A 17,417-nucleotide genomic window follows, 5' to 3' on the forward strand; every position below is an offset into this window, starting at 1 on the left:
TTTATATAAAGCATTCAAGAAAAAATATAAAACAAACACATCTACATATGTTAAAATAATTACGAGAACCAAGGTACGTGTACACTAAAATTAATTATAGAGATATAAATGTTTAAGAGGGCAGGGCATCAAAAATAAATACATTGAAATAATTATGGAGAGACAAACAAGCATAATTTGAAATTTAGAAATCTGTATAATAGTACAGTGTTTACACCACAGTCACAAGACACTTAGGAACGCTAAGCAGTCCTACAGGCTCACAAACACACATTCAAATATGTAATATGGACACTGATAAAAACCAAAGACCAAAAAAAATCTTCACGGCTTAAAGAGATAAGAGACACAATATGACAGATTTTTCTTCAGAAATATGAAAGTCATATAACAATGGAGCAATCTCTTTAAAATGCTGATGGAAATAGAGGTTCCATTTCAAGATGGTGAAGTACACACAGAAAAATCTTGAACTTGCAACTTTTCACAAACACATCAAATCTACAGCTACATATGAAACAATTTCTAGTGAAGAAAAGCTAAAAACTGGTGGAATGACCACTTTACACTGAGCAAACAAGAGAAAGGCCACACTGAAGCAGGAAGGAAAGGCTGAGACATGCTCTTGCCATAAACTCACCCCAGCACACCAATCCCACAGTTGGGAGGGAACTCAAAACCAAGAGCTCCTCCCTGAGGGGGCGAAGTATTTGACTCACATCAGGAGCCACAGCTTTTAAATCCTGTACCTGAAAGATGAGCCCCTGAAACCTCCAACTTTGATAACAAACAGAGGCTCATGTCTATGAGACCTACAAGGTTGTAGAGAATTGTGAAATGATTCTGATGGCCAGTGTGGTTTATGCTCAAGGCTCCCACAAGACTGTAACTAAGGGAGAAAGAGTTCTTAACCGGCTACCATATCCAGGGCAGGACAAGAGGGAACAGTTAGAGGAGCCCAGTCTTTCTGTAAGAGAGGTCTGTAAGCTTGCCTCAGGAGCTGTGGCCTGAGGGTCAGGCTTTTGATTAAACAGGGACCTGCTGGAATCCTTCACTGAGACTTTGGAGGGTGAGCGCTATATTTCGGTTCTCAACCTGTCACACCTCAGAGTGCCAGAATTTCCTGGAAGGGAGCTTTCACATACATCCTGGGCTCTGGCTTTTTACATGTGGTGCTCTCATTTCTGTGGCTTCTGCCCAGGGACATTCCTTGGTCATCTGATTCTAGTGACCAGAGGCACTTGCATTCCGGGGTCCCCTGGGATGGTAATGAGAAGTGGAATATTTCCTGCTGTATCAGTAACTAAGGATATCACAGTCTTTGGGGACTGCAGCCCTCCAATGTGAGCAGGTGAACCTTGAGGGAACTCAGGAAGGAGAATACCTGTGATCTAGCAGTCATCAGACTATAGCCGTACCCTATAGTAAACCCCAGGGAAGCTCAGGATGTCAGAGACACACGATTCTGGCTCCAGATAGCTGAGGTGCAAATCAAAGGAATGATTTCAGTGAGCCCAGACTCTTACATCTTCCCATACATAGAAAAGTGCTAAATTAATTAACTTGGGTTATCTGGTTTTCTTTAATTAACAATAATCTTTTGGTATTTGGTCTTCCTGTCATTTGCTGCAAAAGTTCCATGTAGCCTGGCCCCTTCCCTCGCCTCTTTGGGGTAGTTTTCTCAGGGTTACTTGAGATGCTCTCTCTTGAGCTTGAAGTCCTAAAACAACCGAATAAAACAAAACTCTCAGTTTTTAGGTTGTGAATGTTTTTAAAGTTAACAGTAATAATGGGAAAGAGAGTTTCCAGCTAGTTAATGGCCCCAGAACATGGCACAGATAACTGGCTGAAATGCACACTCAGTCTTCCTGTGAAAGAGACCTTTGTTTGTCTGGAAGCTCTGGCTTGAAGGGATGGCATCGATTTGGAGTGAGATTCTGTTTCTCTGATGGAATCCTGGTGGATACAGTTCTTAAGACAGAGGGCTCTATGATGTTTTACCGTGGAGATATTCTCATCTTTCTTCAGCGGCATGGTAGCCAAAAGCCTTACAGCTAATGAAGAGGTCTGGCCTATTTTGAGCTTTCTTAAAAGCAACAGAACGTAGTCAGACAATTATTCAAACTTTTGCTTACCTAGAAAATCTCTATTCCTAGGGTGTTTTTCTAAGAGGAGTGTGAAAAAGCTGGCATGAAACTCAACATTCAAAATACAAAAAACATGGCATCGAGTACCATCACTTCATGGCAAATAGAAGGGGAAAAAGTGGAAGCAGTGACAGATTTAATTTTCTTGAGCTCCAACATCACTGCTGACAGTGACTGCAGCTGTGAAATTAAAAGACACTTGCTCCCTGGAAGGAAAGCTATGACAAACCTACATAGAGTATCAAAAAGCAGAGACATCACTTCACCAGCAAAGGTTCTGTATAGTAAAAGCTGTAATTTTTCCAGTAGTCAAGTACAGATGTGAGAAGGCTGAGTGCTGCAGAATTGATGTTTTCAAATTGTAGTGCCAGAGAAGACTCTCGAGAATCCTTTGAACTGCAAAGAGATCAAATCAGTCAATCCTAAAGGAAATCAGTTCTGAATATTTTTTGGAGAGACTGGTGCTGGCCACCTGATGTGAAGAGCTGATTCATTGGAAAACACCCTGATGCTGGGAAAGACTGAAGGCAAAAGGAAAAGAGGGCAGTAGAGGATGAGATGGTTAGGCAGCATCCCCGACTCAGTGGATGTGAATCTGAGCAAACCCCTGGAGATAGTGAAGAACAGGGAAGCTGCAGTCCATAGGACTGCAAAGATTTGAAAGCAATATAGCAACTGAAAAACAACAACAAGAAAAAAAGCTCAGCTCAGTGGGAAAAAGAGCCTCACACCGAGGGAAATACTGAAATAATAGCAATACGACAGCAACACTGCATCCGTTGAGGCAAACAAGAGCCTTCTGGGAATTTAAAAGGAAACTTTGGAGAACTAGATGATCATAAGGAATGTTGAAAAGCTCAAATACGCAACTGGATCTGAAAAGATGTACACATTCCAAGAACAATTCTAGGAAAGAGAAGTCCCCAGTCACTCCTCTGGATTATATTTAAGTTCTGAACCAGGAAGAAGTGAAAGCTATGCCTGTCTTGCAAACCACCTGAAGCTTGAAACTGTCCCTTGGCATTGTGGATAGAAAATAAACAGTCAAAGCATTGAAGGGTATCTGACAGGTTTCAGCTTGGCACTAAATTGTGCAAATTAGGAGTTTTCCCTGGGAAGCCTGACTTAAAAATGAAAAGAAGAATTTGGGGAGATTGAACAAAAAGAAAAAGAAAAAAGTAGCAAAGAACTCAGTGGCTGCACATAGTACAGAATACAGAACCTGAAAATTTAGTCCAGGACTAAACATATAGTAAGACAAAAAGAACAACAAAAACCCTTGGAGAAATCTGAATCAAAACTGTTAAAATATATTGTCTAAAATTTCTAAAAATTAAAAAGCTTTAAAAAATAATTTTACATGACATGCAAAAAAATGAAAATATGCTACATACCCAGAAAAAAAAAAACCAATGGGAAATACCCTCACAGATCTCAAATTTTGAATCCAGTAGACAAAGACTTAAAATAGCTATTACAGATATGTTAACTTACCAGAGGAAACCATTTCTTAAAAACTAAAAGGGAAATTCTAATATAGACTTTTAAATAAAAAAGGGAACCAAATAGAAATTCTGAATTGAAAACTATCTTTAACTAAAATGAAAGACTTCACTACAGAAATTTTAAAATCAATAGATTTAATCTGGCAGGCTTTATTGACCTAAAGATAGATCAGTGGAGTTTATCCAGTACGAAGAAAGAAAGAAAATCAAATAATGAAAAGTAAAGAGAGCTTAAGGGATCAGTGGGGCAACATCAAGCATATGAAATATTGGCACATAGGGATCCCAAAAATGAGGAAAAAATAGAAAAGGGTGGTAAAATATTTTAAGAAATGACTTAAAACTTTTCATATTTAATGATGTATCTATATCTATCTATGTATTTACAAGAAGGTTTAAAAAATACACATAGAATAATCTTAAAGAGATCCACAGATCAAGGTCAAATTAATTACACTCTTTATTAGGGATGAAGGAAGCCAGGTGACAGTGGGATGATACTACAGAACTTTGAAAGGAAAAGACTAAAGATTCTATATTCAGCTAAACTCTCCTAAAAAAATAAAGGAGAAATTGTAGCATTCCAAGACAAACACAATGAGAAAGACCTATAGCAAACCTTTCCAGTAAGATCTACTAAAGTGCATCCTTAAGGCTGAAATCAAAGAACAATAGGAGGTAACTAGGATCCACATGAAGTGACACTTCATGCTAGTATAGTAAACTATCAAATAAAGTAAAAGAAAATATAGTGGGTAATGCAAATATACTTATTGTTTGGACTCTCTTCGGTAGATTTTAAAAGACCATTGCATAAAAACAATTATTATAAAACTTTGTCATTTAGACTTACGTGAAGTTACTCACCAAAAATAGAACATAAGCTAAGTTTTGGTTTACTGTTGAAATGAAATACATATTAATTGAATGTCTTAAGACAGTAGTTGTAACAACCAAGCAAACCACTCAGAAATAACTAAAAACATACAGTAAAATAAATCACACAGAGATTGAACTACTACACTAGAAAATCTCTATTCAACACAGATGTTATTGAGGAACAGAAGGTAAAATAAAATATTGAAAACACATAGCAAAATAGCAATTGGAACTGCTACCTTATATGAATAAGCACTGCAATCAAAAAGAAGCTATTGGCAGAATAAATCACAAAACATGATGCAACTATATGAAGGTTGGAACAGTCAGGCAGATTGGGCAAGACAGGGATCGCATAAGTACAACCAGGCAATTCTATGAGCAAAGGCTGTTTTATTCTGGATTCACCTTGTTATCTTGGGTGTGGCCCTTGTACTGATTCAGAACCTTGCAGATATTTATCTTCTCTTCACTGAAAGTTTGCTAGGGATAAATACATACTCTTTAGTCCTCAGGATAGCTTCCTAGCCCACCAACAAGTTCAGTTCAGTTCAGTCGCTCAGTCGTGTCTACTCTTTGCTACCCCATGAATCGCAGCATGCCAGGCCTCCCTGTCCATCACCAACTCCCGGAGTTTTCACTCAGACTCACATCCATCGAGTCTGTAATGCCATCCAGCCATGTTATCCTCTGTCGTCCCCATCTCCTCCTGCCCCCAATCCCTCCCAGCATCAGAGTCTTTTCCAATTAGTCAACTCTTCGCATGAGGTGGCCAAAGTACTGGAGTTTCAGCTTTAGCATCAGTCCTTCCAAAGAAATCCCAGGGCTGACCTCCTTTAGAAGGGACTGGCTGGATCTCCTTGCAGTCTAAGGGACTCTCAAGAGTCTTCTCCAACACCACAGTTCAAAAGCATCAATTCTTCAGCGCTCAGCCTTCTTCACAGTCCAACTCTCACATCCATACATGACTACTGGAAAAACCATAGCCTTGACTAGACAGACCTTAGTAGGAAAAGTAATGTCTCTGCTTTTGAATATACTATCTAGGTTGGTCATAACTTTTCTTCCAAGGAGTAAGCATCTTTTAATTTCATGGCTGCAATTACCATCTGCAGTGATTTTGGAGCCTCCCCAAAATAAAGTCTGACACTGTTTCCACTGTTTCCTCATCTATTTCCCATGAAGCGATGGGACCAGATGTCATGATCTTCGTTTTCTGAATGCTGAGCTTTAGGCCAACTTTTTCACTCTCCACTTTCACTCTCATCAAGAGGCTTTTTAGTTCCTCTTCACTTTCTGCCATAAGGGTGGTGTCATCTGCATATCTGAGGTGATTGATATTTCTCCCGGCAATCTTGATTCCAGCTTGTGTTTCTTCCAGTTCAGCGTTTCTCATGATGTACTCTGCATATAAGTTAAATAAGGAGGGTGACAATATACAGCCTTGATGTACTCCTTTTCCTATTTGGAACCAGTCTGTTGTTCCATGTCCAGTTCTATTGCTTCCTGACCTGCATACAGATTTCTCAAGAGGCAGGTCAGTTGGTCTGGTAATCCCATCTCTTTCAGAATTTCCACTGTGTGATCCACACAGTTAAAGGCTTTGGCATAGTCAATAAAGCAGAAATGGATGTTCTTCTGGAACTCTCTTGCTTTTTCCATGATCCAGTGGATGTTGGCAATTTGATCTCTGGTTCCTCTGCCTTTACTAAAACCAGCTTGAACATCAGGAAGTTCACGGTTCACGAATTGCTGAAGCCTGGCTTGGAGATATTTGAGCATTACTTTACTAGCATTTGAGATGAGTGCAATTGTGAGGTAGTTTGAGCATTCTTTGGCATTGCCTTTCTTCAGAATTGGAGAAGGAAATGGCAACCCACTCCAGTACTCTTGCCTGGAGAATCCCATGGAGGGAGAAGCCTGGTGGGCTAGAGTCCATGGGGTCACAAAGAGTCAGACATGACTGAGCGACTTGACTTTTCTTTGGAATTGGAATGAAAACTGACCTTTTCCAGGCCTGTGGCCACTGCTGAGTTTTCCAAATTGCTGACATATTGAGTACAGCACTTTCACAGCATCATCTTTCAGGATTTGAAACAGCTCAACTGGAATGGCAAACCACTTCAGTATTCTTGCCTTGAGAACCCCATGAATAGTATGAGAAGGCAAAATGATAGGATACTGAAAGAGGAACTCCCCAGGTCAGTAGGTGTCCAATATGCTACTGGAGATCAGTAGAGAAATAACTCCAGAAAGAATGAAGGGATGAAGCCAAAGCAAAAACAATACCCAGCTGTGGATATGACTGGTGATAGAAGCAAGGTCCGATGCTGTAAAGAGCAATATTGCATAGGAACCTGGAATGTCAGGTCCATGAATCAAGGCAAATTGGAAGTGGTCAAACAAGAGATGGCAAGAGTGAACGTCAACATTCTAGGAATCAGCTAACTAAAATGGATGGGAATGGGTGAATTTAACTCAGATGACCATTATATCTACTACTGTGGGCAGGAATCCCTCAGAAGAAATGGAGTAGTCATCATGGTCAACAAAAGAGTCGGAAATGCAGTACTTGGATGCAATCTCAAAAATGACAGAATGATCTCTGTTCATCTCCAAGGCAAACCATTCAATATCACAGTTATCCAAGTCTATGCCCCAACCAGTAACGCTGAAGAAGCTGAAGTTGAATGGTTTTATGAAGACCTACAAGACCTTTTAGAACTAACACCCAAAGAAAATGTCCTTTCATTACAGAGGACTGGAATACAAAAGTAGGAAGTCAAGAAACACCTGGAGTAACAGGCAAATTTGGCTTTGGAATGCGGAATGAAGCAGTGCAAAGACTAATAGAGTTTTGCCAAGAAAATGCACTCGTCATAGCAAACACCCTCTTCCAACAACACAAGAGAAGACTCTACACATGGACATCACCAGATGGCCAACACCAAAATTAGATTGATTATATTCTTTGCAGCCAAAGATGGAGAAGCTTTATACAGTTAACAAAAACAAGACCAGGAGCTGACTGTGGCTCAGATCATGAACTCCTTATTACCAAATTCAGACTGAAATTGAAGAAAGTAGGGAAACCCGCTAAACCATTCATGTAGGACCTAAATCAAATCCCTTATGATTATACAGTGGAAGTGAGAAATAGATTTAAGGGCCTAGATCTGATAGATAGAGTGCCTGATGAACTATGGAATGAGGTTCGTGACATTGTACAGGAGACAGGATCAAGACCATTCTCATGGAAAAGAAATGCAAAAAACCAAAATGGCTGTTTGGGGAGGCCTTACAAATAGCTGTGAAAAGAAGAGAGGCAAAAAGCAAAGGCCAAAAGGAAAGATATAAGCATCTGAATGCAGAGTTCCAGAGAATAGCAAGAAGAGATAAGAAAGCTTTCTTCAGCGATCAATGCAAAGAAATAGAGGAAAACGGCAGAATGGGAAAACTAGAGATCTCTTCAAGAAAATTAGAGATACCAAGGGAACATTTCATGCAAAGATGGGTTTGATAAAGGACAGAAATGGTATGGACCTAAAAGAAGCAGAAGATATTAAGAAGAGGTGGCAAGAATACACGGAAGAACTGTACAAAAAAGATCTTCGCGACTGAGATAATCATGATGATGTGATCACTAATCTAGAGCCAGACATCCTGGAATGTGAAGTCAAGTGGGCCTTGGAAAGCCTACCAGCAAAGGCACTTCTAAATGAAGCAAAATGTTCTAGAGGAAGGCTAAGAACTTTTTAGGCAAAATTCCTCTGGCATTTGGTCTTTGATCATCTTGTGGCTGTATGAAAATTCATAATGCCTTTCTAATTTTTTAAATCTAATTCACCAAATTTCTGAGCAGCTATTGAGTTCCAAGGATGAAGATGCCTCAACGAAAAATAGTCTATGGTTTTGACAGCTCCCTCTCCTTAAATTCCAACTGTTAAAACTTTTATATTTGATCTCCTTTTCTTTTCCTTGAAGATATCTGCTAAGCCAAGACTGATTTTCAACATTCAGGGGCTGTATATGCCCCTAGGAACATAAATGGCTGTCAGTTGTTCCCTAAGGCAGGCAAAGTTTCTCTGCTACAGAGATTTAAATTTGTTGTCATTGGTTTCACTATATTCTACAGCCTTTAAAAATATATCATTAATGCAACATGCCTTGATATTTCTAGTCATTTTCTTGTAATTGCTTCTGTCGCTACTTGATATATTCTCTCAATTTAATACTGAACACAGGTTTTATATTTAATGTAACTTATAAGCATGTAAATATAAATAACCAACCTTACTATTTGTTTTCACATCCTATGTTCTTTAGTTTACTCTGTTCTTGCCTTCTTTTGGGTTAATCAAATATGTTAAATATTTTTGTTGTTCTCCTCTTTATTAGCTTTTAGTTTATAATTACTATATTATTATTCTTGTATTTATCTTAGATTATGAAACAAATATTTGACATATCAATACTTGATTATTCTGGGTGCTGCATTTTATTGAAATGACTGAGTTTTATTTCAGTTATTTTTCCTGGTGATGTTATCTTTTTCTATTTTTATTCTTCTAGAGGTTAACATTATTTTTAACATTTTATTATTTTGTTTTTAAAATTAATTTTAAGTATTTTTGACATTTTAATTGCTTCATTTCATAATATCCTTTGTCCTTTCTAATATATACATATAAAGATAGGTATATTAGTCAGTTTCCAGAAAAATACATATACAGGCAGTCAAATTAAAATAAATACCTTCACCAAATAATTCAACACATTGTTTTCTCCCATCCACACATTTTCCTCTGATACAGAGCCATTGATGCTGTCCACACGGATGCCCATCCTGAATATACACATCTTCTTGACATTCTGCTGATGAACCATTGCAGTATTCATGGAGATCACATTCATCAATGGAACCCCTACATACGTGTCCTTTTGGTAAAAACTGGTGAGGTGAGTTAAACAATATTGAGTAAAGCAGAATGTGAGCATTTAAATATTATAAAAAATGATAGCTTTACTAATGTAGGTATTAAAATGTTTAAAGGCTCTTACAGCACAAGAATCACAACACAGTCCGGTATCACAAACTGACCCAGGCAGGAATCTACATGTGCCAGGGTTACAGCACGTGTTTGTCTGGTCATCACAAGCCTGAAAGGCAAATCAAATGCTCTGAAATACCTTTCAACTTTACGTTAAACAGATATTTAACAAGGACAACATATTACATAATATACAGACAGATGCTTAACTTAAATGTTGGCAAACGGAAAGATATAAAGCCACTTATTCATTCATTTATTTAACATTTATTCATTACCTAATGTGCTAAACCAAGTGTTCTGTATATCACTAAGCTTGACTATTTTGGTAGTAGGATTTTCTGAGGTCTTGGAGTCCACCAAAGCCAAGACATCAATAACCACAAGTTTATTTCAGGAGGAGGGAGAGAAAATTGGAATGTGGGATTGACACATACACTACTATTTATAGAATAGATAACCAATAAGGACCTACTGAATAGCACAGGGTACTCTATTCAATACTCTGTAATGGCTTATATGGGAACAAAATCTAAAAAGACAGGATATATAGTCAAGGCTATGGTTTTTCCAGTAGTCAGGTATGGATGTGAGAGTTGGACTATAAAGAAAGCTGAGAGACAAAGAATTGACGCTTTTGAACTGTGGTGTTGGATAAGACTCTTGAGAGTCCCTTGGATTGCAAGGAGATTCAACCAGTCCATCCTAAATATCATCAGTCCTGGGTGTTGATTGGAAGGTCTGATGTTGAAGCTGAAACTCCACTACTTTGGCCACCTGATACGAAGAGCTGACTCATTGGAAAAGACCCTGATGCTGGGAAAGATTGAGGGCAGGAGAAGGGAACGACAGAGGATGAGATGGTTGGATGGCATCACTGACTCAATTGACATGGGTTTGGGTGGGCTCTGGGAGTTGGTGTTGGACAGAGAGGCCTGGCGTGCTGCAGCTCATGGGGTCTCAAAGAGTCAGACACGACTGAGCGATTGAACTGAACAACTGACTGCTGATTTGCTGTACAGCAGAAATGAACACAACACTATAAATCAGCTATACATTCCCAACTTTTTTTAATTAAAAAAAGTAAAATAAAACTAAAAAGCTAAGAAATTGAGATCTTTGGCTCTTATAACAAAGTTATTTCACAAGATGTGAAATAAACAGAAGTTATGATTTTAAAAGTTGATTAGTTCTTAGTCAACTTTTATGAATCTACTGTATTTTGATGTCTTTACCTTTTAAAGGATATTCAAAGTTTGCTTATAATTCTCTAAAGATGAAGAGATAAAAATGATATTTCTGAACTTAATTGAAATTATCACCTTTAATCGTTCATCCATATGTATTATGTCTTGTTTTATGTTATAATTTATCTGTAACTGGTGGTTCTGTGTTTTGAAATTCCATTTTTAGGGTTAATAAAAAGCAACTGATAGGAAATAAGGATGGAGAGACAGAAGACAGACACACAGGCACACACACACACACACACACACACGCACATTTTTAAATACCTGGGGATTTGAAATAGAGTTAATTGGGCAAAAATTTTCAATAAGTTACAAAAAATAAATCATGGATTTTAGTAGTCTTAGATGGGTTATGGCATGATACTTCCTAGGGCACACAAAGTTTGAATTATTTTCCAGAACTATTTTGCTTAATTAATGTCATTCCTGTCTCTATGAGATTCCAGAGGGTAAAATTTTCTCAGGCAAGAATACTGGAGTGGGTTGCCATTTCCTTTTTCAGGGGATCTTCCTGACCCAGGGATCCAACCTGCATCTGTTGCATTGGCAGGTGGATTCTTTACCACTGTGCCACCTGGGAAGCCCCAGGAAAACTGGACAGATGCATGTAAATCAATGAAGTTAGACCACTCCTCTACACCATACACAAAAAGAAACTTAAAATGGCTTAAATAAAAGACATAACATCATAAATCTCCTAGAAGAGAACATAGGCAAAAAATTCTCTGGCATAAATTATAGCAATGTTAGGTCAGTCTCTGAAGGCAATAGAGATAAAAGCAAAAATAAATAAATGGGACCTAATCAAACTTGCAAGTTTTTGCACCACAAAGGAAGCAAACTAAGCCAAAGGACAACTAGCAGACTGCGAGAAAATATTTACAAATGATGCGACTGACAAGAGCTTAATTTTCAAAATATACAATCTGCTTATACAACTCAAAACAGAAAAGCAATAAGCCCAATTGAAAAATGGGCAGAAGACATAAATAGACATTTCCCCAAAGAAGACATACATGACACATGAAAAGATACTCAACATCATTACTTATTAGAGAAATGGAAATCAAAACTATAGTGTGATATTACCTCACACGTTCAGAAAGGTCATCATTAAAAAAAAAACAAAAAACAAAACTCTATAAATAACATGCTGGAGAGGGTTTGGAGAAAAAGGAACCCTTCCACATTGCTGGTGGGATTGTAAGTCAGTGCAGCCACTACAGAAAACATCATAAAGATTCCTGAAAAACTGAAAATATAGTTGCGATATGATCCAGCATTCCCACTCCTGCACACATATCTGGAAAAACTATCATTTAAAATTAAAACTAGCATTAAACTATCATTTAAATATATCATGAAATCCTATATTCACAGCAATGCTAGTCACAGTAGCCAAGATATGGAAACCACCTAAATGTCCATCAACAGATGCATGGATAAAGACAATGTGGTACATATATGCAATGAAATACTGCTCAGTCATAAAAAAGAATGAAATAATGCCATTTACAGCAACATGTTTTGACCTAGAAATTTTCATACCAAATGAAGTAAGTCAGAAAGGGAAAGACAAACGCCATGTGATATCACTTCTATGTGGAATCTAAAATATAACGCAACTGAACCGATCTATGAAACTGAAAGAGGTGCACAGAACAGAGGACAGGGGTGTGGTTGCCAAGGGGTCTGGGTGGAGGAGGAATGAGTTGGGAGTTTGCGTTAGCAGATGCAAACTATTACATTATAGAATGGATAAATAACGAGGTCCATGGGTCTCCTGCATTACAGGCAGACTTTACTATCTGAGCCACCAGGGAAGCCCCATTGTATAGCACAGGAAACTAGATTCAGTATCCTATAATAAACTATAATGGAAAAGAATATAATAAAGAATGCATTTATATACACACATATATAAAATGAATAATTTTGCTGTACAACAGTAGTTTAAGAAAACATTGTAAATCAGATATACTTCAACAGTTGTTTTCATAAAGAGTTCTATGTTTAGAAGCTGTAATTTGCAGCTCCACAAGCCAATCATGTTATTGTTTTGGTTGCTAAGGCATGTCTGACTCTGCGACCCCTGGCCTCCAGGCTCCTCTGCCCATGGGATTTCCCAGGCGAGAATACTGGCATGGGTTGCCATTTCCTTCTCCACGAGATCTTCCCAATCCACTGATCTCACCCGAGACTCCTGCCTTGTCTCTGCTACATTGCAGATGGATTCTCTACAACTGAACCACCAGGGACGCCTGAAGAATATATATATATAACACTTTGCTGTACAACAGAAGTTAATATTGTAAATCAGCTATACTGCAATAAAAAGAAAACTTTTTACAAAAAAGAAATACTAAGGAAGTGTATACACAAGAGGGGAAACATAAACCTTGGTCAAATCAGCTAAAGGATTAAGACTCTGAAAATCATCAGTATGAATAATCTACAAACTGCTGAATTCACATATAAAAATATATGTGTAGTCATTAATTTAATATAATCCCAGTATGCATTCTTAAGGCCTTTGTTAAAAAGCAAGTTTGATAAATTAGATGAAATAGCAGTATTACACTATAAAATTAATACTTTTTGATGTAATTCTGGTATATAGTTTTCCAAATTTGTACCAACCTGCTGACCGCCACAGTCACATTGTTCTCCCTCTTCAACTTTTCCATTACCACAAACTGCAACTTTGTATGTTGGATCTAAACGTGGATGGTTTTGAAGACACTGGGACTTTGGCTTTGAAATAAAACGTAAAAAATCTTCCACACTGCAGGTACTAAAGAACTTCACACCACTGGAATGACTAAAAACACATCGACATTACATTTTTATGTGACCATTGCTTCCTGAAAATTGCCTAGCCTCAGAATACAAGTCTATAATTTAACAATAAATATAGCTAATATAAAATTACTAAATTTTAAGGTAATGGACTCAAACCTTAGTTATGTGGATTATTACACGAAAATGTTATTTACATGAGTATCATGAAAAAATTAGAGAATTTTGGACAAACTACCAATGTTTTTATATTTTGTGGTTGCACCCAGGTGGATCATACTCTTTAGTCATATTAACCAAAAATAAGAGATAAATTATTATATTGCAAACAATTCAGATAATTTCTATCTAAATGCTAGAAAACAAAAGAAGAAAAGTTGATAGAACTTGAATATTACTGAGAAGCAGGCAGTGCAAAATGTTTATTTTGTGTGAACTGGCTCATAGAGGGTACATTTTCTGACAATGAAAGCAATGTTGTCATTAGAAAGAGATGGCCAATCATAATTATACCCAACTGGATAATTTATTTGCAGCTTGAACCTTTCACAGATTAGCTGGATGTTCTCATTCTCCTTTCTCTTGTTTTTCCTTGACAATAGAACTTCTGATTTTCAGTTGAATACATGACTTCCCTGTATTATACCTACATTTCCCTTTTGTAAACCATAAATGATCACTGGCCTTAAAATGAAACCATGAGGAACTGTAAAGATGGCGGAGGAATAGGATGGGAAGGCCACTTTCTCCCTCACAAATTCCTCAAAAGAACATTTCAACGCTGAGCAAACTCCACAAAACAACTTCTGTAGGCTGGCAGAGGACATCAGGCAACCAGAAAAGCAGACCATTGTCTTCAAAAATAGATTTTTAATCTTTGCTCTTAAGTTTTTGTTGTCAATTTTGTACATTTAAAAACCCAAACTTCACTACCCAAGTTTACCTGAGAGCAAGATTACTGGCTTGACCACTCTCTCCTCCTTTGGACTCTCCTTTTTCTCCACCAGGTGGCCTCTGTCTCTTTTCTCCCCCATCTCTTCTCTATCCAACTCTGTGAATCTCTGTGTGTTCCAGACGGTGGAGAACACCCAAGGAACTGGTTACTGGTAGGATTTGTCTCTCTCCTTCTCCTTCCTCTCCCTTATCCTCCTGACCACCTCAGTCTACTTCCTCCCTCTCCTCTTCCCTGTATAACTCTGTAAATACCTCTGAGCGGTCCAGACTATGGAGCACACATAAGGAAGTACTACTGGCTAGCTTGCTCTCTCCTCTTTTGATCTCATCACATCTCATTCCAGTTACCTCTAACTGCCCCCTCCAGCTTCTCTTCTCCTTGTAACTCAGTGAACCTCTCTGAGTGTCCCTCAATGTGGAGAAACTTTTCATCTTTAACCTAGATGTTTTATCATCGGTGCTGTATAGATGGAGAAGTCTAGAGGCTACTGTAAAAATAAAACTGAAAACTAGAAGCAGGAGGCTTAAATCCAAAGCCTAAAAACATTAGAGAACTCTTGAATTCAGGGAACATTAAGCAATAGGAGCTCATCAAATGCCTTCATACCTACACCGAAACCAAGCTCCACCCAAGGGCCGATAAGTTCCAAAAGAAGACATACCACTCAAATTCTCCAGCAACACAGGAACACTCCCCTGAGCTTCAATATACAGGCAGCTCAAAATTAATCCAAAACCTTTGATGTCTCATAACCCATTACTGGTCACTCCACTGCACTCCAGAGAGAAGAAACCCAGCTCCACCCACCAGAACTCCAACACAAGCCTCCCTAACCAGGAAACCTTGACAAGCCACTGATAGAACCCCACCCAAAGTGAGGAAGCTCCATAATAAAGAGAACTCCACAAATTACCAGAATATAAAGAGGCCACCCCAAACGCAGCAATATAACCAAGATGAAGAGACAGAGGAATACTCAGCAGGTAAAGGAACAGGAGGGTTGCCCACCAAACCAAACAAAAGAGGAAGAAGTAGGGAATCTACCTGAGAAGGAATTCGGAATATTGATAGTGAAAATGATCCAAAATCTTGAAATCAAAATGGAATCACAGATAAATAGCCTAGAGACAAGGATTGAGAAGATGCAAGAAAGGTTTAACAAGGACCAAGAAGAAATAAAAAAGAGTCAAAATATAATGAATGACGCAATAAATGAGATCAGAAACACTCTGGAGGCAACAAATAGTAGAATAACGGAGGCAGAAGATAGGATTAGTGAAACAGAAGATAGAATGGTAGAAATAAATGAATCAGAGAGGAAACAAGAAAAACGAATTAAAAGAAACGAGGACAATCTCAGAGACCTCCAGGACAATATGAAACGCTCCAACATTCGAATTATAGGAGTCCCAGAAGAAGAAGGCAGAAAGAAAGATCATGAGAAAATCCTTGAGGAGATAATAGTTGAAAACTTCCCTAAAATGGGGAAGGAAATAATCACCCAAGTCCAAGAAACACAGAGAGTTCCAAATAGGATAAACCCAAGGTGAAACACCCCAAGACACATATCAATCAAATTAACAAAGATCAAACACAAAGAACAAATATTAAAAGCAGCAAGGGGCCCTTGAGAATGCTTGGGAAAGATGGCGGAGGAATAGGACGGGAAGATCACGTTCTCCCTCACAAATTCCTCAAAAGAACATTTCAACGCCGAGCAAACTCCACAAAACAACTTCTGTAGGCTGGCAGAGGACATCAGGCAACCAGAAAAGCAGACCATTGTCTTCAAAAACAGGTAGGAAAAAATATAAAAGACGAAAAAGGAGACAAAGGAGGTGGGGAGGGAGCTCCGTCCCGGGAAGGGAAGCCCGTCCCGGGAAGGGAATTTTAAGAAGAGAGGTTTCCAAACACCAGGAAACACTCTCCCTGCCGAGTCTGTGGCGAGCCTTGGAAACACAGAGGGCAACATAACAGGAAGGAAAAATAGATAAATAATTAAAACCAACAGATTACAAGCCCACCAGTAACTCCCCCAGCGGAAAAGCAGCACAGACGCCTGCATCCGCCATTGGGAAGTGGGGGCAGGGCAGGGACGCGCGGGAGGCGCGGGCTGCAGAGCTTTGCAAGAATCGGGCAGGAACGCCCCACGCGCAACCAGAACGATCTAACTGGGGCTAGCAAACCAGACTGTGGGATAGCTACCACGCGAAAAGCTCGAACATAAGACACCGCCAGGACTGAGCACAGAACAAAGGACAGAGCGGAAAAAGCCGGCTGCAGACCATTCCCCGCCGGGGACAGGCAGCCAGAGCCGTAAGGACTGGAAAGGGGCAATTGCAGACCCGGAGAGACTTTACTTACCTAACTGCAAGCAGGCTCCTTTGCTAAGACTTCTGGGGGTGCTGGACAGTCACAGTCTGCCTCACGGGGTGCGCCAGCGGTCCACCCAGAGAGCTGAGCGGCAGCGGCGGAAAAGGTGACAAGCCGCGGCGATCGCGCTCGCCAAACTCCTGAGCTACTCGGACCTGGGAAGGGCACAAAGCGCAGTCCCAGCCGCATTTGTGCCTCTGAGGGCTGCCTGAGCGCCGAACCTGAGCGGCTTGGACCGGGGAAGTGCACACAGCCCAGGGCCGGCCCCAGACGGTTCCCGGCTGAGCATCATAGAGCCGGAGCGGTTTGTGCGCCGCGAGAAAGGACAGGTCAAGCGGGGCAGAGATACTGTGTACACACGACAGTGCTATTTGTTTGCAGCATCCCACCTCCCCACAGCGCGACTGAACTAGTGAGCCTAAAAAACCAGCAAACAGAAGAAGTTAAACAAAGGGAAC

The 17,417-nt window shown here is 39.3% G+C and overlaps 1 protein-coding gene across 1 annotated transcript in view; it reads right to left on the reverse strand.

The window, feature by feature from the left end:
- Window positions 1–17,417, reverse strand: part of LOC138430945 (disintegrin and metalloproteinase domain-containing protein 2) — a 124,036-nt gene that overhangs the window by 33,525 nt on the left and 73,094 nt on the right. The window contains exons 12-14 of the mRNA XM_069573002.1: window positions 13,473–13,653; window positions 9,593–9,691; window positions 9,287–9,482 (exon numbers count right to left, since the gene is read on the reverse strand). Coding sequence (XP_069429103.1) covers window positions 9,287–9,482; window positions 9,593–9,691; window positions 13,473–13,653 — 476 coding nt within the window. The remainder of the gene's footprint in view (window positions 1–9,286; window positions 9,483–9,592; window positions 9,692–13,472; window positions 13,654–17,417) is intronic.

Source organism: Ovis canadensis, chromosome 26, assembly GCF_042477335.2.
Source record: "Ovis canadensis isolate MfBH-ARS-UI-01 breed Bighorn chromosome 26, ARS-UI_OviCan_v2, whole genome shotgun sequence".
Lineage (NCBI taxonomy): Eukaryota > Metazoa > Chordata > Mammalia > Artiodactyla > Bovidae > Ovis > Ovis canadensis.